Below are 22,563 nucleotides of genomic sequence, written 5' to 3'. Positions count from 1 at the left end.
AAGCAGAGAGGTTGCTTTTAAATTGAATTCTTTTTTGCACTAATACCAACAAAAAATGAACTATCCTTTTCCTTCTGTTGACAAGATTACAAGTGCAGTTGTTAATGGATTGGTTATGTATCATTGAGTTATTATTGACAGATAACATAACATTAGATTTTATTTGTGATGATCTGACTGATGTTCTTTCAAATCTCCCAATGTGCCCTCATCACCACTGTAACTGACTCCATCCAACTTGCTGCTGATTGTTCTCATCTTCACTTTCCTTTCACCTTTCCCATCATTTTCCTTTTCCAGAGAGTGGGCTTTCATATAATGTGTAGAATAATTTGAGCCTGGTCATTTATGGCTCAAATGAGAACTCTGGATTGATTTGTTGATTGATTGGTTTGTTTTCTTGACTGAACACAATATTCTCAGAAGTCTTTCCCTAAATTAAAGTTCAAAAGGTGCCTGATTATTTGAAGTCCAACTTTCACTTCCATAGAGTGTTCCAATCATAGCTTGCATGATTCTGATCTTTATAGGTTTAGATACTTCATGGTATTTGAATACCTTTTCCAAGATCTTCCTGACTACTTTCTACACATAGTTTGCCATTATTTGAGGGGGGGGAGGGGGAGAGAGAGAGAGAGAGAGAAGTTTGATTAATTCAGTGCATGTTGAACTAATGGTTTTTGCTAAGGGGCATATTTTTTTTTATTTTGACACTCAGAAGATAGAATCTGCTAAAATTGAAATATTAAAGAAACTCTTGGTAGTGGTAGCTGCCAGAATTATTGCTCATTTCAGGTACCTACAAATTATACATTATATTTGTCTGCCAGCAGGTACATTCTGTTGTGTTTAAAGAGTTCATTTTTATATCCCAATATTAAGCATACAGGGAAAAAACGGGTTTTTTTTTGTGGATGCCTAATATTGTTTTACCTCAGCAGATAAATTTCACTTTCTGTTGGAAATAATATTCATCAGCTTGTTTCCCATGATGTATATTTTTTTTCTTATTGTGATGCAATATTGATATAAAAAACATATGGACCACTGAACTAAGGAATAAGTGCTTATGTTGTGGTAAGGATTTAGCTCAAGAAGAAAATATGGTATAACAACAACTTTGAACTAGTCCTGAGTCAGCAACCATGTCAGCACTGGCACAGACTATAATTTACTATTTCAGAGATTGATTGCTAGGAAATTACTTTTAAGGCTTTAAATATTATTACTCATAACATCTTGGTAAGCACCTATTTATTCTATATGAACTTTGTTTTATTTAGTGAATGGCGGATCTTGGTCTGGTGAATCTCCTAGGCGCAATAGCCATACTTTTAACTGTCGGATGTTAGTAAAACCTTTAACCGATTCTGAAGAAGAAAGTCATGAAAACCAGGAAGCACATCAGAAATATGAAACTATGCAGTGCTTTGCGGTTTCTCAACCAAAGTCCATCAAGGAAGATGGTGAAGGTACATTTTATCTGTATGGAGATAGCTTCCTCCTCTGTCTTTTTTTCTTGGCATAATTTAGTTACTATTAAACAACAAACACAATTTGGTTACTAAACAACAAACTAACAACTGATTTAACAGTCTTTCAGGAGTCTATGTATGGTTTCACATTCACTCCAAAATGCATTTACCACAGAGGAGATTAAAGTAGGCAGAAACCATAAAACAAAAACTTGAGAGAGTTGTATGTGAAGCATACATTACTTATATGATCTAAATTAATCTTTATTTACATAAATACAAGACCACAGACAACATTTTATATTTTATGATCTCTCTAATTATCTTATTGACTAATACAATGTTAGAGTTCAAATTAAACATTTGCTGATACTCCGTACATGCAGATCAGTGTGCATATTATTTGCTTATTATATATAAGCAATGGTAATTATTGCACCTGAATACTTTTAATGTGTACTTCAAGCTGACGCTGTAGAATGTACATATCATTGTTTCATGGAACTTGGTCTAAAATATGCATATCTAAAAATGTTGATAGAATCTGTTTGTTACATAGGACTTACTTTTTATAAATTACAGCTTACATCTTACTTTATTAAGTTTGTTGGTATTAGTTCATTATCTTTTTAAAAAAATGTTAAAAAGCATTTCAATTTTCAAATTTATAAGCATTCCCATATAAGGCATTTTGAATGAAATACCAGTGAATGAACATGAATAATAGGAAAAGCAGGTCAATCTTCAGCTATATAAGCTCACTAAGTAATTATTATTATCACTGGGTTATAATTGTGGAGAAAATAGTAGAAAGGAATGTAATGTGTGTCACCTTGAGTTCTTGCAGACTACAAATCTAACTAAAATAAATTAAAAGTACATCATTCAAGATAGGTGTGCTATACAGGTGAAAAAGGTAAACTAAACATAGTTCTTTCATTTATATTATGGTCTTCTAAAAGGATGAAGCTAAAATAAATTGTACCAGAATATTTTGAATATTAGCTGGTTGAAAAGTGGAAACTGGAATGGATTTAGTCTGCAAGATTCTTCTAGACTTTCTTTGCTTGACATAGAAGCCTATTTGACTTGCATATAGTTGTCAACAAGCAGTGCTTCAGCATTAAATATATGCATTCAGGAGTTCTTTGAGAACTGCTTATTAGTAGTTTCTTTAATTTAGTATTACTCTAAGGCGGCACTGTCATTTTCTATTTAGAATGCAGATCAAGTTTATAAGGGAGCCAGAGAAAAAACTATGGTTATAAGGAGTATACATTAAGGAGTAACAACTCATGATTTGCAATTTGTAAAAAAGAATATTGTGTTACTGATTGCTGAGCATTGAAGGAAAGAATTGTTTACGCAAATGAATATTTGTGTTATTTTAAGCTCTGGGTTTAATGGAATTAAGTCTGGTTTAACCTGCATGGCAGAGCATGAATAATCTAGATACATAAGGAAATTTAAAAAAGCATTGCAGAGTTTTATTTTTTCTACTTTATTTATGTATTAAGAATTTTTATAAAGTAAAGGATAAAAGGAGGAAAAAAAAGTCTTAAGAAATGTTTTTAACAAAACTAGATTAAATGACCTTACATTCTTTTCAACAGATAGTTGTAATCTTAGTGTCCCTTTTTATGCTTAAATATTTTGCAGATTCCCTCACCCTCTTATTTAATCATCTTTCTTAATATTCAAATCCGTGCATCAATTCATTTTTTTTCTTCAACAAATAGTACAGATAAGATTTCTAGTCTTTCAAAAAAAATTGTTCGTGCTCTAACCAGAGTTTTATCAATAACTACTTGCAAAACAGTTGATTTGAGGAATACTGCCATTCTCATATGTGAAATTTAGTCAAAAGAACTTAGAGATTCTTTGGGGACTAAGGAACATCGCTATAGTAGTGAAATAGTCCTTTCTGTATGCCATTGTCCTGTTTGCTTTCTTGTTATAATTCTGTATTACAGAATTGTTCAGTGATTCTGTATTACACTAATAGATACTTTTGTTTGATTAAAAAAATATGTTTGTTCCATTAAAGATCTGCAATCTTGCTTGATTTGTGTGGCACGAAGAGTTCCAATGAAGGAAAGGCCACTTCTGCCCTCCTCAGAGACTTTTAGTACTCGTCAGGATTTACAAGGTACAAAGAACACATTAAAATATTTACTTTTAAAAATTCACAAGTCCTGAACAATCTTTCGCATCGGTGTCTTCATATATGTGTATGCATATGTATAAACAGGCAAAATAACGTCACTGGACACTAGTACCATGAGAGCAGCTATGAAACCTGGTTGGGAAGATGTGGTGAGAAGATGCATTCAGAGATTCTATGCACAACATGAGGGAGATATATCTTTTGCTAAGAGGCATCACCAAGAGGGTAAGGATATTCATTTTTTTACTTGATATATTGAATTAAGGTTAAGCATTACCTGTTGTGGCAATTAAAAATAACTCTTACGGAAAAATTATGTGAAATTGTCATTTATTAAATAAATTTTAATATACATTGCCAAAATTGTTAAAAACCAGTAAAATAAAGAAAAAGTGAAAAACTTAAAAATAAATCAGCAAACAGATTGAAGACTGTATACGGTAGAATAGATGTATTGTATATAAGTTCTTGCTGCCTGAGCTTGGCTTTTGCTTGCAGACATTTCATTACCATAACAGTTGACATTATCAGTGCTAGTAAGTGTGGGGTAGCTTGCCCTGCCAATATTGACAGGGGGTGTGGTATATAGTAGCTAGCCTGGGGGTGTGATTTTCTCCTTGGTAGTTCATTGAATAGGGTATTGTTTTCATGTTTGATTGTTTTTCTGGTGTTAATCCTGTTTATCTGGGTGTAGGCTGCTGGAGAGGATGTGGTCTGTCTTTTTGTTTCCTTCTTAGCTTTTTATTGCCTCTTTTGAATGCTATATAAACTTATCTCTATGTGTTTGTTGATTACTGATTGATGGCTGGTACTATTTATGTAAATAATTTTGAGCAGCACCACTGTTGTTGACAAAAAAAAAACATTAGAATATTTTAAACAGACTACAAAAGTTGTAAGAAAAGAAATTAACAAGTGTTAAAAACTAAAAAGGTTTATTTAAATACCAAACCACTGAACATGCTTTTCTCATATTAGAACCCCATACCATTTATAATAGTTTGAATGATACAATTTTCTGTTAGAAGTTTGGATCAAAACTAGTTTAATGTTTACAGTTTGGGACAGGGAAAACTTTTAAAATTAGTGACACATTCTTTCTCTCAAGATCTTTCAAACACACACACATACACACACGTACTTTGTGTTTCTTAACATACTTCAGATAGTGTAGTGAAGAAAACCTCCCTATGGTCCAGCCTAGGAAATTAAAGAGAAAGGATTTTTTTTGCCTCAAAAAATCTATAAAGAACCTAACAAAATTTTATGAATCCTGAGACACAAAGATTACCTGCACATACAGCCACAGGCGCGAGTTGAATGAGAAATTTCTTTTAAAAGTAATATATTCATATATCTAGAATAAAATGACTTAATTTAGGAAAACCGAGAAGGCAATAATCTGTAATTCCAAATAAATTCAGTAAATTTTGTATATCTAAACTAGTTTCATATTTTCTGCATGGAAACAATAATGGATTTCATAGCATAGTGCATATTCAATGGCAAAAATAATTTTTAACATTTGACTCCTGCTCAAATGCTTTATTCTGGTCTTGGTTCTCTGGGGAGCTTTATTCTCATGATTTTGTCCACCAGTAGAGCCATAATGCTCCTTCTTAAGAATCTACCAGTGAATTTTAACAGGATAGGTTAGTTTTAACTGCTATGGATAAACTTTAGAAGCAAACTGTGATACAAAAAAAATGAATTCTGGTTATAAGGCCAACTTGAGCTCTGTTTGGGAAATATAAAAATGACTTAGTCTAAAAGTATTGTGCTACTCTTTCACAGTTTGAATCATATATATTGGATACTCTATTAAAACAAGTTAATTGCACACTTGCCAGGATGAAGGATATATTTATTAACTTGAAGAATATAAATATGTTTCTTCTCAAAAATTCTAGTTATATTATGTAAACACAGACATAGAAAATAATTTTATGGAATCTATTTAATAAAAAATGCTTTGTCTGCTACACAGTATCTACTGAAGTCCATTTAACTTATCTCTTATATGTTTGAAAAGTCTAATTTACATTAATTAAATGTTTATGTAAAGTCCTGATGAATCATTTCAATGTTGTTCATAGCAAACTTTGTGCAATTACCTATGGATATTTATTTAGATTGTAATTTTTTCTAAAGTAAAATTATGACATTTCCCAAATAAGCATTTACTATATGTTTTTTTTTAAATGTGGCATTTTAAAGTTAAAGAACAAGGTTTTAATCCTGTGAAATAGCTCTGGCAGAATGTAGTAAGAACTGTAACTTGTATTTGCAAGATTTTAAGGAAAATGTTTTTATATTGACCATTCTGTCTGAAAATCCAATTTATATGCTATATACTCTGGCTATGGAGTTACTAAACATTATTTTCCTGATATAAGACTGTCCTATGTTGGTCAGTAGGTAAAGTTAAACATTGAAAGGAATACTGGGTGTTATATGTCACATGCTTAGAGGAAGACAAGATAAAAGCTAACAACCGTGACATATAATGTACAGGTTTGAGTTTTACTGCTGTTATTTCTACTGCTTTTATTTGTCAGAAAGCCTTTTTCCCCTCCTTCCATCTCTGCTTAAGTATAGAGCATACTCCCAGAAGACCAACTTCACGTACATGTCATATACTGTTTCTGTTGGTCATTGGAGGAGGTATTTCTTTATTAAGCCTTTGCCTAATCAAGACAGTAGAGAAAAGTTATGTCTGCCTCTCCTGCGAATATTCTGGATAGTCATTGTGAGAAAATGATAGACTAACAGCAACAAGAAGATGAGGCTTGATGCATCCATAAGGGTTTTCCTTGTGATCTTGCACCTGTTTAATGCATTATATATGCCAATTCCAGAAGAGTAGGGAACTAGCTTTGGGACAATATGAATCTTGACAGACTTGAACACTGGGCCCTATCTAACAAAATAAAATTCAATGTAGAGAAAAGTAAAGTCCTACACTTAGGCAAGAAAAACCAAAAGTACACATATAGACTGGGTGAAACCAGGCTTAATAGCAGTAACTGTGAGAGTGATCCTGGAGTCTTAGTGAACAACCAGCTAAATATGAGCCAACAGTGTGCAGCGGCAGCCCCAAAAGCCAATGCAATCTTAATCTGCATCAACAGATTAAGTTGACCTGCAGTAACACTGGTTGAAACCTACCACTGGGTATCACACATAGTTAAAGTTATGTTTTCTGATTTCCTTCTGCCAAACTTTTTGTGATGAATGTTGTAACAGGATAGACCACTTGAAGGCAAAAACAGATTAAAAAACGAAACAAAATTCTGCAATACCAGTGTGGCAAGTCTGGACAGGAAAGAAAAGCCTAGAATTGTCAGCTTTTTAACGTCATTTTATGTATCTTGTCAGCTTTTTCCAACTTGGTCCTTCAAAAATTTTGGATTATAACTCTTGTCTTCCAGGATAATGTGCTTCTGGAGGGCAGAAAATTGTGGAAGGATATATGATATGATTTATATAGGAAAACTGCAAACTGATAACAGGCCAACAATACAAACTGTGCTTTTTTACACTGAAAGAAAGCAGACGATTGTCAAAGATAAATCTGTTAATATCCATATATATACATATACACAGACACAGACACATACACACACATAAACACACACACACACACATATATAAATGTTTTACATATACAAATGTGTGTGTGTATGAATGAAAAACATTTTTTCTAAATTTTAAGTGCCTAAAGCCTAAAAGCCTTGTGTTAAAAATTTAGATCAGTTATTTTTATTTATTTAAAATATTTATATGCTGACTTGAAATATCTAAGCATTTTTAATTGCAAAATCAAGTTAAAAGAATTAAAACATAATACATTTTAAATAAAAATAGAATTACAATGCTAAATAAAAAATGGCAAAATAAGCATTAAAACACGGACAGAAAGAAGCCGCCAGCAATTGAAAAATTAATTATTGAAAGAATTTCCATAAATGGAGGTTTGTTGGGCCCATAGCACTAGAAGCCAACACTGCATTTTCCAATAAAGTATCAAAATAAAGTTACAATAATCAGATTTAATCCTTTTTTCTATTAGAGAAAGAAACAGAATATGAAAAATCATGGGATATTAAATTGGATTATTGAAGTATTCCTCTGTATTATGATGTTTGTGCTAGTTTACTATATAACCTTGAACAATAAGAAAAATGTGTATATTTTTAGGAAAATGTAGCTCTTCTGGACCTATAGTTTTAATAGAATTATAAATAGAGACATAAAAATAAACAGGCTTGGCCCTCCGGAGTGGCCTGAAAACACGACTTTGCGGTTTGGCCTGGGAACTGACAGGGGTGGAACAGAATCTGAAAAATAGCTGTACAATTAGTGATATTAATTGTGCTATCCTGAAGATAATGCTTTTTATTTTTAATAACTTTATTGTTTTAGTATTTTTTTTAAAAAAATAGTTTGGGGTTATATGTGTATGCCTCTCGGTGTCCCATTGTGAAAGAGTCCCATTGTGAGATGGTGGTGGGAGGTTACGATGGGAGGAGGGAGAAAGGGAGGGAAGCAGGGAGGGAAAGATAGCAGAATGAGAAAAAGAAACAAGCTTTTTTAGAGGAAACTCAGTAGTAACATTTTCCAGAACAGCAAGGGCAATCTATAGCAGAAATGAGCAACAGTAGCCATTATATAGACTATACAGTCCATGTTGTTTAATATCTCAATTGCTAATAACCTTTCTGAGAAATATCACTTTCCAGCCATTTTGAGAAAGGAACATATGAAAACTGTGTGGCAAACCTCAAATTTGCTTAATTCGCTTTACAAGTATAAAAACAACATTCTGTTTTTAAGAAAAAAGTTTGTGACCTTATTCTTGTATGTGATATAAGCCCATCCATTCATGTATAGGTACATTGCTTTGTCAATGTTGGCAACATTTCTCTTTCAGTTAATACTTTACTCCACTTGCTCTTTGGTCTTAACTCAAAAGAACTTTAATATTGCCTTGCTGTGTTTGCAAAAGAAATTGCTGGTTTTTTCTTGCCTTCTAAAGTAAGAAATAATATTAGTGGACAAAGACCATTTTAATGTGATTATTCCTACAGTGGGCTGTGTGTCTTTATGCTTTGTTTTTGTTTTTGCTTGCTTACAGTGCTGAGGCAGGGATTAGCATTCAGTCCTGTGTATCGATTTTCTTTGTCTGATGGCACTATAGTTGCTGCCCAAACGAAGAGCAAGCTCATCCGCTCCCAGACTACTAGCGAACCTCAGCTTGTAATATCTTTACATATGCTTCACAGGTAATTCTATAAACTTTTTTTATCTTAAAAAATTCATCAATTACAATTGTAGTATATTATAAGATTATAGATCTTTTGGCTATAATTATAGATTGCAATAATAAGCTAAGTTGTTTTTGCTGCTTCTGTTTTCTTAATTAATTCTAATGTCACAGATCTAAACTTTATTTGAAAGATTATCCTGTTACTTGAACACAATGTATAAGTAAATGAATTTGTGTCTGCAATTCAAAACGCTGAATGGTGTCTTAAAGGCAACTTTTCACTATGAGATCTTTATCTGTTGTAATTATATGTATTCAGATTAAATCAACAGTTTACTCTTTTGTATGACTAGTTTACTCTTTTAATAGCATTGTTCCTATAGTTCTATTTTCAACTTGGATTTAATCCTACTACTTGAAGATCAGAGGGCAGGGACCTACAGTGGGAATGGGCATCTAGCAAAGTCTTTTGCACATTTTTATTGATCTACTAATGAAGTCATTTTGCAAGATACTTTGCAAGCAAATAGCAAAAATAACTGATGTGACTGTGCTTCAGATATGCAAATATTTGTTATTTACATATCTGATTGATTTCTAAATAATTGAAATACTTCTAGACTTTCTAAAGGAAGGATCTTTGTGTGGGAAAATGCCTTTCATGCACACAAATGACAAATTAAAATAACCTTTCTCCATTTTTTCTGCTTTTCAATTAAAAACATTATTTAATAAAAAGATTCACTGGCATGTCTAATTATTTTTATTACACTCATCAAAGAATTGTGGTTTGTTTGACAATTTCAAACTGTTGTTTATTTGTTCATCCAATTTATGTATTCATAATCTCATAATATGTAATACAAAACAGCTTACAATAAAAGATAACATTCACAATATAAAAATACAATATAAAATACATCATACCCTTACTTATTAACAAAGTCAAGAGAAGGGATTTATCACACTGAAAGATTGGGATCTCTTTTTGGTGGTAGTTCTTGAAATGATAAGTAAAACATGTAATATTAGACAATTTGAACATGTACCAATATTTTTTAAGAAAAGATTTTAAAATGAATCTCTATATTTCTTGTGTTTTATTTTTCCACTTCACTCATTGCTTGATTTTCGTCACGTTCTCATGCCACAGAGAGAGCAAAGTAAATATTTCAGCTGGGAAACTTGCAATGCAAATTTTTATCTACAAGGAATGTCTACATTATTACCAAAATGTTTTGAAATATAGTTCCTAAATATTTTTCCATCAATGTAAATTGTGTCAATTTACTTCACAAACTTTGGAAGAGGGAAAAAATAATTGGAAAGTTTCCTTAAATTGTTAAGAAAAGGAACTGACTATTCATATATCTACCAACACAAAAATAAATTATGGAAGATCTTCAAATATTTTTGTCATGCATCTTTGCAAAAAAAGTGCATTTTTGAAAGAAATATTTCCTCACAATCCTCTCTCTGAAAGACAAAAAATACCCCCCCAAAAATATCCCCCCATTTAGAATAGAAATGTGGAATCTCTAGTTGTTAAATTATATTTTCTTCCTGGTAGCATGGTTAGTGGTGAGGCATACTAGCAATTGCAACTCTGCTCCATCTGGAGGACTGCAAATGTTCATCCTCGTATTGGTTACGGTTCCATATATTGTAGAGCCCTCTTATATGAATACTTGGAATGATGGAAATCTGCAAAGTGACATTTTAAAAATAAATTTTTAAAAAAGAGTGGGGAAAAAGCTATCCTTTGTCTTTGGTCAAAAAGTCCAGTAGGATTTAAAACAAACTTTCCCAAATTATCACAAAATGTTCACCTGCATCTTTTATAAGATATAAGCTACCCCAAAGAGCATCTGCTGAGTCTCTAGAACTTGCAGCCACTACAAGATTGAAATGGTAGAAGATGAGATACATCCTTTTTTAAGAACCTGCAATATTGAGAAGAGGTTTCTCAACCTCTTGCAGCTTCTTAAAAAGAGCTTCTGTGTCTCAGTCCCAAACCATTGTCCTGTGATTCCCTAAAATAAGCCATAGAGTGTAAATTCCTCAACAGTAGTGATTTCCCAGCAGATAGGTTGAATTCTCTACTTGGTGGTAACCTTGAAAGCTTTGTGTTACCTCTGCTTGCATTGAAACTTGCATTTAACAAGCTATTGTATTTTGTAAAATATTAAGGGAGAGCAATCACACAGTAGATGTTTCTTTGCAGGCTAACTATCATTTCCTCCCTCTATCATCTATTGTATGTCTATGGAATATCATGCTGCAACTTGTGTAATTTTCTTTTGAAGGATAAAATGTGGTTGGAACAGTTCAGTCATGCAGAAAAGATTCCTGTCTACTATTTTCTTCTGAAAATGCATGCATCAGCTTGTGTGTACACACACACACACTCATGTAGAAATGCAAAGATTCCTAAAATTAGGTGGATCTCATTCTAAGTTTTTTGTTTTCAGAGTTCCTTATTAAGAGAAGTTCCATTCTAATATTTTTGAGTGGGAGGGGGTGAAAAGTCTCTACAACATGATTTTAAACACTTGCTTTTCCCTATAAGTCTTACTAATTACTAGAGCAGCTACAGATTTGAGAAAAATATATTTACATACATTTAAATGTTAGAAAATTCTTGTCACTTTTTTTTTACATAGAGCTGTGAATTTGTCCATTTTACTTGCCGGTCAAAGAAATATGTAATGTTTATGGAAAATACAGTGTACTTTGTGAATCCTTGTGAATTTTCAACATTTCTACATAAATATGATCTAAACATCTGTTTGCCATATAAGTCCTAAAACTAGGTAAAAAGATATCAATTAAACAAATGAGTCAAAAATATTATACTTGTTCATTTATTTATTGAGGAAAAGATCCAAAGCTAAATGAAAAGGCTCATAAAGTTAATTACACTCTGTGTACCCACAATCTTTCTATTTTTGTATGCAATATAAAGTTAGCTATTAAAGTGGAAATACATTTTATATAAATTGAGTATATATACATGCTACTTTCTATATTTTGTCACTATCTTTGTCATAGTCACAGGTGAATATTGGATTATTTGCTGGTTAAGGAAAGGATATCCTCTGATGAGGACTGATATATGCCTGAGGAAACACCACATAGCTAACTGGAAGATAATGTGAAGAGGCAGGATGCTTGCTTAATCAGCACCGTAGCCATTAAAGGGGATAACTTAAATTGAATTTTAAACCCAGTCTCTTTAAATCTTTTTTCAGAGGCCTTATTGTTGTTCAACAATCATTATATGGCATAAAAATAACATAGAAATATATATTGAACTGAAATTACAATCCTGATCTAAAATACAGTATAATTCTGTATGCATGAAATGTTATATATATATATATATTGATATTGCTGTATAGTGTTTTTAAATATTTCACTTAATATATAAATGAGTAGGTTATTTGGTTTATTATAAAAGAACCTGACATTGCAACATTATAAAAGAACCTGACGTAGCAATGTATATAAAGCAATGAAGTAAAACTAAATTGCTTATCAGGGAGGTGCAGAATCTAATATTCCGGGCACAAAGAATCTGTGATTCTCAATAATTCCTCTTTCGTTCTGAAATGTGCTAATCAAAATTGAATTAAAAGATATTTTAAATAGTGCAAACCATGTACTGATCCAGATTTACTTAGGGCAACAAAATATGAATCACTACCTAAATGGCATAATCCCAGAATGGCACTTCTTACCTACTTCTTTACACTAACTAAATTTCTATATATCAGCCCCCATGTTAGAAGACAAAGGTATTTAGTCTTTAAAAAAAATAACTTTAAATGTCCAATTTTGTTTGTGACATCAAGCCTTTAAAGCCTGAATATACTGGGGATACTGGTAGCCTCCCAATTAAGTGATCTTCATCTGCATAGGTAAAATGAGAATTGTATAATTTGATACCAGTATAGCTAGCTAATTACTAATTATTTCTTATGGCAATTACCCTCCTATAGGACTCATGATCACAGTATCTGGCCTAATTGTTGTACTTTGCTGTTTCAGCCCCAACACACAAGTTTGTTTCCCCTAACCTACTATCTTCTAGACAAATCAAGATTTAGATATTTTTTTACATAATAGGATAATACGTATGTTAGAATCAACAGATGTTTTTATCACCAATCAGCATATTTATCTTTTTTTTTTTTTTACTGAAAATAGTTAAGGTATTTGTTGTAAGAAATAGTTTCTGCTCTGTTTATTTTTACAAAAAAACATATAGGTTTTAAGATATAGTAAGATTAAACAAATGTTGCACTTATTTTTTCATATGGGATTGATTATGAGCATAATATTATATGGTATCTTTTTATTAAGCTGTTTTAATTTAACATACAATATTATAGGTATTTTCTTCTTTTTTCACATTGTAGGGAACAGAATGTCTGTGGGATGAACCAGGATTTAACTGGACAAGTACTGGGAAAGCCATTGAACACAATTAGCTCTAACAGTCCTGCCCATCAAGCCATGTGCAGTGGGAATCCAGGTCAGGATATGACCATCAATAGCAATATGAATTTTGCCATAAATGGCCCAAAGGAACAAATGGGTATGCCAACAAGCAGGTTTAGTAGTTCAGGTGGGATGAACCATGTGTCAAGTATACAAACATCCACTCCTCAGGGTAGTAACTATGCACTAAAAATGAATAGTCCTTCTCAAAACAGCCCTGGCATGACACCTGGCCAGCCAAACTCTATGCTTTCCCCAAGGCATCGTGTGAGTCCTGGAGTGGCAGGAAGTCCTCGGATCCCACCCAACCAGTTTTCTCCTGCAGGAAACTTGCATTCACCTGTTGGAGTTTGCAGCAGCACAGGAAATAGCCATAGTTATACCAACAGTTCCCTCAATGCACTTCAGGCTCTCAGTGAGGGGCATGGAGTCTCTCTGGGATCTTCGTTGGCTTCACCTGATATAAAAATGGGTAATTTACAGAATTCCCCTGTAAGTATGAATCCTCCCCAGCTAACTAAAATGGGAAATCTGGATTCTAAAGATAGCTTTGGATTGCATGGGGAACAATCGGAAGAAACAACTGGACAAGCGGAAAGTGTCTGCCATTCAGGAGAACAGAAAGAAAATAATGACAACATGTCCCAAGTTGGCAGTGAAAGACCTGATGGACAGAACAGACTGCATGATGGCAAAAGCCAGACAAAGCTCTTACAGCTGCTGACCACCAAATCTGATCAGATGGAGCCTTCATCTTTGGCTAATACTATGGGAGATGCTAACAAGGACTCCATGGGAAGCTTATCTGGTTCTGGCTCAGCACATGGAACCTCGCTCAAGGAGAAGCATAAATTTTGCACAGGCTCTTGCAGGACAGCAGTTCTCCTGTAGATTTGGCCAAGCTCACAGCAGAGGCCACAGGCAAAGAACTGAACCAGGAGACTAGTAGCACAGCTCCAGGTTCAGAGATAACTTGTAAACAGGAACCAGTGAGTCCCAAGAAGAAAGAAATGCACTACTTCGTTACTTGCTAGATAAAGATGATACAAAAGAAATTGGTTTACCAGACATTACCCCCAAACTGGAAAGGTCGGACAGTAAGACAGACCCTTCCAGTAGCACAGTAAAGCCAGTAGCTATTAAGACTGAAAAAGAAGAGATGCGCTTTGAGCCGAATGAACAGGTAAGAACTTGTGAAGGGTTGTATTTTATTTATTCATTTGTTTATCTTATTTGTATCAGAGATGGGTACAGAAACAATTCTTGTTCTGTATTGCTTCCGACACAACGTTCTTTGTGATTAGAATCACTATCATTGTTTCTGTTGCCAAGACTTCACTGGCTGAAAAATCTGAACGGGAAAGTGCCACTTAATTTCGGCTTTGGAGATGAAAATGTAAATATGGGATGAGAATGACACCCATTGATAGAAGCTACTTGAAATATGTAACATTCAGTCTTAACACCTGATTTAGAATCATAAAATGTAAATTGAGCAGGAAGCAAAATACTGTTTGGGGGGATGCAAAACTAAATGCAAACAAAGTGTTTTGAACATAAAATATGTAAGCTTGTAGATGCTTCTACGCAAAGACTAATTAGAAAGTGTACAAATCAAGATTTATATAGAAGTCTCATTTTTACAGGAAACATGATCCAAATATATTTGAAAGTTTTGGGTTCTTCATGTTTGCTGTAAGTTTTGCATAAGAAACAATGTTCTTAATTTCTGGGTACATTTTCTCCTCTAACTCAAAAGAAATTTGCTTGGTTTACAGAACTTGCTTTTACTTTGCCTCTTAAATCTGCAAAATGAATCCCATGTTTCTATAGTAGTGGTATAATTTATGTTGTCCTTGAGCTTTGTCATTTTATTTCCACATTGTTGGTACAGATTTTATTGACTGCATCATTGTACATTCTTTTAAACATTCTTGGGTGAAAAAAACTCTGTCATAATATTCTACTAGTACAAATCATTATAGAAAAATATCAGAGAGAAACTATTAACCCGGCTCTTCCTTTCACCCTTCCGTACTTAAACGAAGACATAAAGAAAAAGAAAGAAAAAGAATCTGGCACAGTGTATACTTTATTTTTTGCAGAATAGAAAAAAATGGTTTTTTCATAATTTTTTTCCTCTGCAGTTTAATTTTTGACAGATAAGTTTGAAAAAGGTAGTAAAGTTTCTGATGTAGTTTATTTTCTTATGCATTACATGACAAATACAAGTGACAGGTTTTACCTACATAATCTTTGATATATAGAAGTGATTATAAACTAAAAAGGTGAATTTGGAAACAGTGCAGCAACTACATGAAAAACTGTTATGAATCAGATGGATCGCGTCTACCCAACAAGGACTATGAATTTCAGTATTCATAATACTCAGAGCCATTTTTAACCAAGGTTCAGGTCTGGAACCTGCCATGTTCAAGCCTGGGAACCTGCATGGGACTTTAATGAATATCCCTAAAGTTGATTCCCTTATTTCACATAATTTTATCAAAGTTACATATCTGATGATGCTCATAAAAAAAATTAAGGGAGAAAATAGAGGTGACCATTTCTCCTGTTTCTTCAGCTGCTACATAATTTGTTGGAAAACATTAAGGCTGGAACTGCTTGAGAACAATTCTTGACAAAACAGGAAAGACTCTTCCATAAAAGATGCTTGCCTCATTATTCAGGTTGGGCTGGTAATATTTAGCTGTGATATTTTGAAAAGCTGTCCTCTACCAAAGTTTCCACATAACACTCATCTGGTAAAAGCAGCATTATCATACATTTCCCTGTCTCCATTCCATTTACTAGCTATCACTATGCCTTGTGAACGGTATATAGAAAAACTGGTTAGGTTTGTCTAACACTATGAGATACTTCAGTGTTTGACAGCAACCCACTACTGCATTTCTACCTCCACCCAAAATTAAGCTGGGAATATTTCCAGCAATCAATAAAAAATTCTAGAGAATTTCTCTAGACTTTGCAGTTGGGTCAGATATGATCAGTGTGATATGTGGGTACAAGAGCAAAATGATGCACATTACTTAGGAAAGTCTTAGCTTAATATGTGTTTGAAAAAGCTCTTTTGAAAAAGTCTGAGTCATAATGGAACACTGACAACAGACCAGTGGTGCTTCAGCAATGGAAATGTCTGCTTCTTAAGTGTTGAAGACATTGCAAAAAAACCTTTAAATTACTATACTTAGAAACAAGAATTTTAATCTTCCAGAAGTGGTTTGTTTTGTTTGATGGATTTTTTTATATTTATCAATTTGTTCTGCAGGTCCACTAGGTAAAGAACACACAAAAAAAATACACAAAAGCATAATTTATTCTGGTTATGCTGACACTGGCCACTAGTCCAGACATTATCTTCTCTAAATAAAGCAGCTCCTAAAAATTTCTGGCAGGTTTTTCCAGCCTTTCTGCCCAAGAGTTTTCAAACTAGCATTTGAGTAAACTTTAGATTATTGGCCTGCTGATTTGTCACTCCTTCCTAGTCAAGGTCTGGGTATAGCATGAGAGCACAAGAAACAATTCCTTTACTATATTTGTTGCTTTTATTTTTTTGTTTGTAGGAATTACTCATTCTTAACATAATCATCTTTTACATTTTTAATTAATGTTCTTTAACGTTGTAAAACATAATAGGTAATGAAAAGGAAATGTTCATAGAAAATATTTTCAACAATGTACTGTATATTAGTAACCTTTAATTATCTTTATTTTTCAAATGAATTATTTTTCCAGTATGTGGTATTTCTTATGTTGTTGTCACTTTACTTTTTATACCGATCTCTTTTACTACATGGGGTTGATAATTTTCTGGCTTCATTTGTTTATATTTCCAGCCTGTTCTATACCTGTTCTCTAGGGACATGATTCACCTCACACACACCCCATCCCTGCCTCCAATTTATATATTTGGTTTTCTGTCCAAAGATTAACCTGAAAGGTCTAAAGAAGCCCAGGAGCTTCATGGCCCCCCAATCCTATTTCAGAATTCTAGGTGTACGAACATACTTTGTAAGCCATTCTGACATGGGAGGAAACAAAAGAAAGTTTCTTACAGCATTTTGTTTGGCTATTTTTGAAGTATGTAAAGAACAGACATTTGTTGTCTGGCTTGCTTATGCTGTGCATTTCTAAAGCTGGTAGAGCTCATATTTGGAGGATGGGACTGTTAAAAGCCCAATCCTTTAAAATTATTACTTATAAATTGAGGGCATAGTAGTAACATGTGCAAGGGAACTAAAAGAAGCACAATGCTTACCGTGGTACGACATAACCGCGGTAGACTAAAGCGCGCCGACAACACCGCAGCGCTAAAACCGCGATGTCAAAAGCGCGCCGACAACAGCGCGCCGACAGAAGCGCGATTTAACTTAAGGTAAGGGTTAGGTTTAGGGTAGGTTTAGGGTTATTTTTAGGGTTATGTTACAGCGCACTTCTGTCGGCACGCTGTTGTCGGCGCTCTGTTGTCGCGCGGTTTTGACGGTGCGATTTTGTCACCGCGCTTTAGTCGCACGCGCTTTAGTCTACCGCGGTTTTGTGGTGGAACCAATGCTTACTATAGTATTATCCTCCATTTGAAATGAGGCTCCAATGCTATTCTGAGGTAGTATGCAAAGTTCTGGAATTTATTACACCTATTGTACCTCTTTTGTTGGGTTTAAGGGGATTATTGCCTATTAGGTTTACTAATACTCTGTGACTTCCTCCTCTTCTTTTTTTAAAAAGAAATTGGAGATATTTCTCCAAACTTCTCTCACCCCAGGTTTTTTTTTCACTCTTCAATTTATTACATGTTGAGTAGTAGTACATTGGTTCAACTTACAAATTTCCAGCCGCAAAAGTTATTATATTTTCTTTTGTCTTCATTTCTTTAAATGGTTCACATTTTTCTGTCCATGATTGAAAGTTCAGATGAAACGTAAAATGTTTTTAACCATGTGGAAGTAACTATTACATAGAACATTTTTAGTCCTGTTATAACCAAGCAGAATTACAGTAATGACAGAGTGTTGATTTCTGTTGAACAAAGATTCTTTGTTACATCCATGGAAATCTGCATCCTCTCCCTCCCCCTTGGAGACATCTCTCTGCCAATTCATGGCTAAACTACAGACAGAGAATTTTACTAGTTAGTTTTTAAGAGGCTATATTTTGGCCTATTTTGTACTTCCAGAAGGCACCATGATAAGGAACACTAAAGGGTTATGTGTGTCCTGGTGTCTAGTTTAAGTGAGACACAAGTAAATCTCTTTCTTTCAGGAACAGATTTCAGATATGTTTTAATGCTGAGGTATTGATTCTGTTTCCTAGTATTTTGATCTAGCCCAGATTAAAAGACCTATGAAAAGTTTTTAATGCTGAGGTATTGATTCTGTTTCCTAGTATTTTGATCTAGCCCAGATTAAAAGACCTATGAAAAATGTGTTTTCTTTTCAAATTCCATGAAAGCCTGGCAGCGAGCTTGATAACCTGGAAGAAATTCTAGATGATCTACAGAATAGCCAGTTGTCACAACTTTTCCCAGATACCCGACCAGTTGCTTCAGCAGGATCAGTTGACAAACAAGCCATCATCAATGACCTCATGCAGATTACAGGTGACAACAGTCCTGGCACACCTGTTGGATCCCAGAAACCCACAGGGAGGATCTCTCAGAGCAGTGAGTCTGAACTATTTATCGGGTTTTAGAAACAGATAATAGTATTGAAATGAATCTTTTCAAAAGCCACCATGCCAGTTTCAGATTGTTGCTAGGCTTTATAAGTCTTCAGTGAACAAACAGCACCACCTGCTGTTTACCTTAATAAATCACAGCATGGTGAAATCTTCCAACCACCGTAATAGAATATTGTTTGACTTAGAAATAAATAAATAGCTTTTCATTTTATTGAAAGTTTTATTTTATTTCCATCACTAATCTGTGGGATTACCACATGGTTATGACTTGCACTGTACAATGAAATCATTGAACACCTACATTCTATCAGCTCAATTTTCACCAAGACACAAAAATAAAAGTGTTTCTTAATGTACTAATTCATAAAACATGATTGTGTTGTAGTTTAAGAAAAAAGAATTCCCATCCTAGCTCTAAAGTGAAACTTAACAGACTATTACTTAAGCGGGCAAGGAAGGGAGCATCAAACATATTTTTTACTTTTCTCTGTTGCATGAAATCCAAAGTTAGTGCTATGAGGTTATGCATTTAATCCATACAAGTCAGGTCTTAGAGAAATTGTTGTAATTTCTATTAAGTTTCATTCATTTTAAATGCAATATTTATTAAATGACAAGATTAATATTGTATCAAGACAGAGGCTGAGCATGAAAACAATTTTGTAAAATATTACCACGTCAGAAATCAGTGCAGGAATCTCCAGCTGAATGATGGATGTTGGTAGAGTAGATGGTGGAGCTTTTCATTTAATTTTAAATTCTCTGGATTCACCTGAAAGTCTTAAAATAACTTTTGTCAAATGTCTATAAATATCTGCATTTGTTTTTGAAACCTAGTTTTTAAATTAATTTGAAAAGAACTTAATGGCGTATATCAGTGGTGAGTTCTGGATCCCGTCGCAACTGGTATGCTGTGACGGGGCCGGGTGTTCTCACGGGCATGCCACCGCCCAGCGACACTCAGCTGCTCAGCGGAGGTCTCACAGGGGCTGGGCGACCATGTGTAATTGGCCCGTTTGCATCAAAAAGTGGTGGGTGGGCCAAACAAGCCACCGTTCTGGTCTGGTGGCTGCTGCTCCCAGCTACCACCGGTATGCCCGTACAGCCCGGAATCCACCACGGGTGTATATTTATAATGTATTTTCAAAGCTCCCCGTTTTCCCTTTTCATCTTTCCCCCCCTCTATTGTTCAGCTTTTACCAATGCAAGACAAGTGCAGTTGGGAAGGATGTTGCCGAACCAGAACTTGCAGCTTGACATTGCTTTGCAAAATGCACCAGTTGCTGCAACTTTTCCACCCATAAGAAACAATAGTCCATATTCAGTGATACCTCAGCCCAGCATGTTGGGTAGTCAAGGAATGATGGGAAATCAAGGAAATCTTGGGAGTAATAATCCAGGTAAAAAAAAATACTTGGTGATTTTTTTTCTGTGATAACACATTGCTTCTAATATAGAAAGAATAGGCATCTGACTACAAGGATCACTTACCCCAGCAGTACCCTAAAACTAACATAAAATATGTTGAATTGGATCATGAGACCGTTACCCAATGCTGGGCATTTTATTTTCAGGAGAATTTCACTTGAGTTCAGATAAATGTATTTTCATCGGACTGGTTATGCTGTAATATTGCACTTTTAAAGTATAAGCCTAAGGATGTTTATTCAGAATGAATTCTCTCTTAATTATTTGAAATCTGAGCAAATTAATATGATAACACAAGGATCTCTGGTTTTTCTAATTATAAGAATGCATATTTACTGGATTATTATTTTTGGGAGCACAGATTTGTGAAAAATATGCTCAGATACCTATCCATGGCACTAAACTGGCAGTGGGACCGAGATGTTGCATCAATGCTAGTTGCTACTTTTGAAAGCATTCTTGATTATTATGGCTTGACTTATGAGCTGATTGTAAAAGTGGCAATTAAAAAACGTTTAGCACTGGGTTGAAGCCATAATTGAACATAAACATGTGTGTGTTTTAATAGGAATGATTGCTGGTAATACTCCTCGACCCGCTATGTCATCAGGAGACTGGGGTAGCCAAGCTGCTGCTGTGAGAGGGACTTGTGCCGCCACAACAAGGGCCATGAACCGGCCAATCCAAGGAGGCATGATACGTAACCAACACCCAGCCTTCCCTTGAGATCTAACAGTCAGCTGTTCCAAGACAAATTTTACAATCTCAGTTATGAATATGGGTAAGGTGGAGTCCAGTCATAGTCTGCACAGTTTCAGCAGATACTGAATATTATAATATTAGCAGGGATGACAAATACATTTTAATTAGATATAAATGCAGCTGTGGGAGTTCAATTCAATTATACAAAAGATGCGCTTGAATGTTTTTGCATAACATGCTGATTATATAAGACATATTTTTATTTTCTTTTGAAGCAGCCTTATTTGAATTGATTGTCTCTGACTAATCCCAATCCATGGTTAATGTAAAAATACTCATCTATAGTGTATAGGGAAATATAGTATATACAATAAGCAGCAGATTGTTGGTCTTCTGCAACACCTGCAATTCCAGTGATATTTTATTTTGTGATTATTGTTCTTCAGGGCGGTTCAGAACTGGGAGATGAATATGGGAGCCCCTCAGTAAACCCAACAGCAAGCCCCTCCCAATCAGACTGCTCCTTGCTGACAGTATATTGCCCATTGATCAGGCATCGTTTAGTAGTCAGAACAGGTAAGTCTTAACTGTTTTGTATTTTTTTGCTTTATTTAATTTGTCTGTTTCTGCATAGTTGTTCTTTTTGAACTGCCTTGGTACTGTTCGTTGGACTCCAGAATTGAATTTAAATAAATAAATAACAAAATAAAAATAAATAAATGAACATAAGGAAAAGGAACTATAGGTGTTTCACTGATTGTTCTTATTATTACCCACGTGCTACACAAAGAAGGCAGCAAACATCCCTTGACTGAGCCAAGGATTTTCCTAGACTGTGACAAATGATTGGCAGAGTAGAAAGAGGTTGGCAACTTAAAACTACACCTACGCATCATCCTTCCCACATCATCTTCCCAGGCAGATGTCTCAACATGACCTGTTAGGCTAGACCTAGTACAAGGAGGTGCCATTTCCAACAGGATGAGAGAGACGAGTACATTAAAATTGAATTTATTTGATTTGAGATTATAAATTTTTAATATTAGTCATTTTTAAAAATTATACCAGGATCAGTATCTTAGGCAATCTTGTTTTACCTTTTTTTTTTAAAGAGCTCGTTCTGGAGGATATTTAGATCTATTTTTCTATCTATCTATTTATCTATCATCTATCTATCTATCTATCTATCTATCTATCTATCTATCTATCTATCTATCTATCTATCTTATCATTTATTAAAATTACATCCATCCATCTCATTTTCAGGCAATTCATAGTTTTAATTATTTTATCAGGTTGATTGTGTTTTATATGTTTACATG

The 22,563-nt window shown here is 34.1% G+C and overlaps 1 protein-coding gene across 1 annotated transcript in view; it reads left to right on the top strand.

Moving 5' to 3' along the window:
- The window catches only part of NCOA2 (nuclear receptor coactivator 2), a 132,671-nt gene that overhangs the window by 94,286 nt on the left and 15,822 nt on the right, over positions 1-22,563 (top strand). Inside the window, 12 exon segments of the mRNA XM_032222794.1 lie at positions 1,284-1,472; positions 3,523-3,624; positions 3,727-3,867; positions 8,780-8,927; positions 13,333-14,264; positions 14,267-14,419; positions 14,422-14,597; positions 18,884-19,094; positions 20,305-20,511; positions 21,108-21,330; positions 21,688-21,765; positions 21,767-21,817. Coding sequence (XP_032078685.1) covers positions 1,284-1,472; positions 3,523-3,624; positions 3,727-3,867; positions 8,780-8,927; positions 13,333-14,264; positions 14,267-14,419; positions 14,422-14,597; positions 18,884-19,094; positions 20,305-20,511; positions 21,108-21,330; positions 21,688-21,765; positions 21,767-21,817 — 2,611 coding nt within the window.

The sequence above is a fragment of the Thamnophis elegans genome, chromosome 8 (assembly GCF_009769535.1).
Source record: "Thamnophis elegans isolate rThaEle1 chromosome 8, rThaEle1.pri, whole genome shotgun sequence".
Taxonomy (NCBI): Eukaryota; Metazoa; Chordata; class Lepidosauria; order Squamata; family Colubridae; genus Thamnophis; species Thamnophis elegans.
Note: the sequence above shows the minus strand (reverse complement) of the source record. Positions and strands in the feature narration are given on the sequence as shown.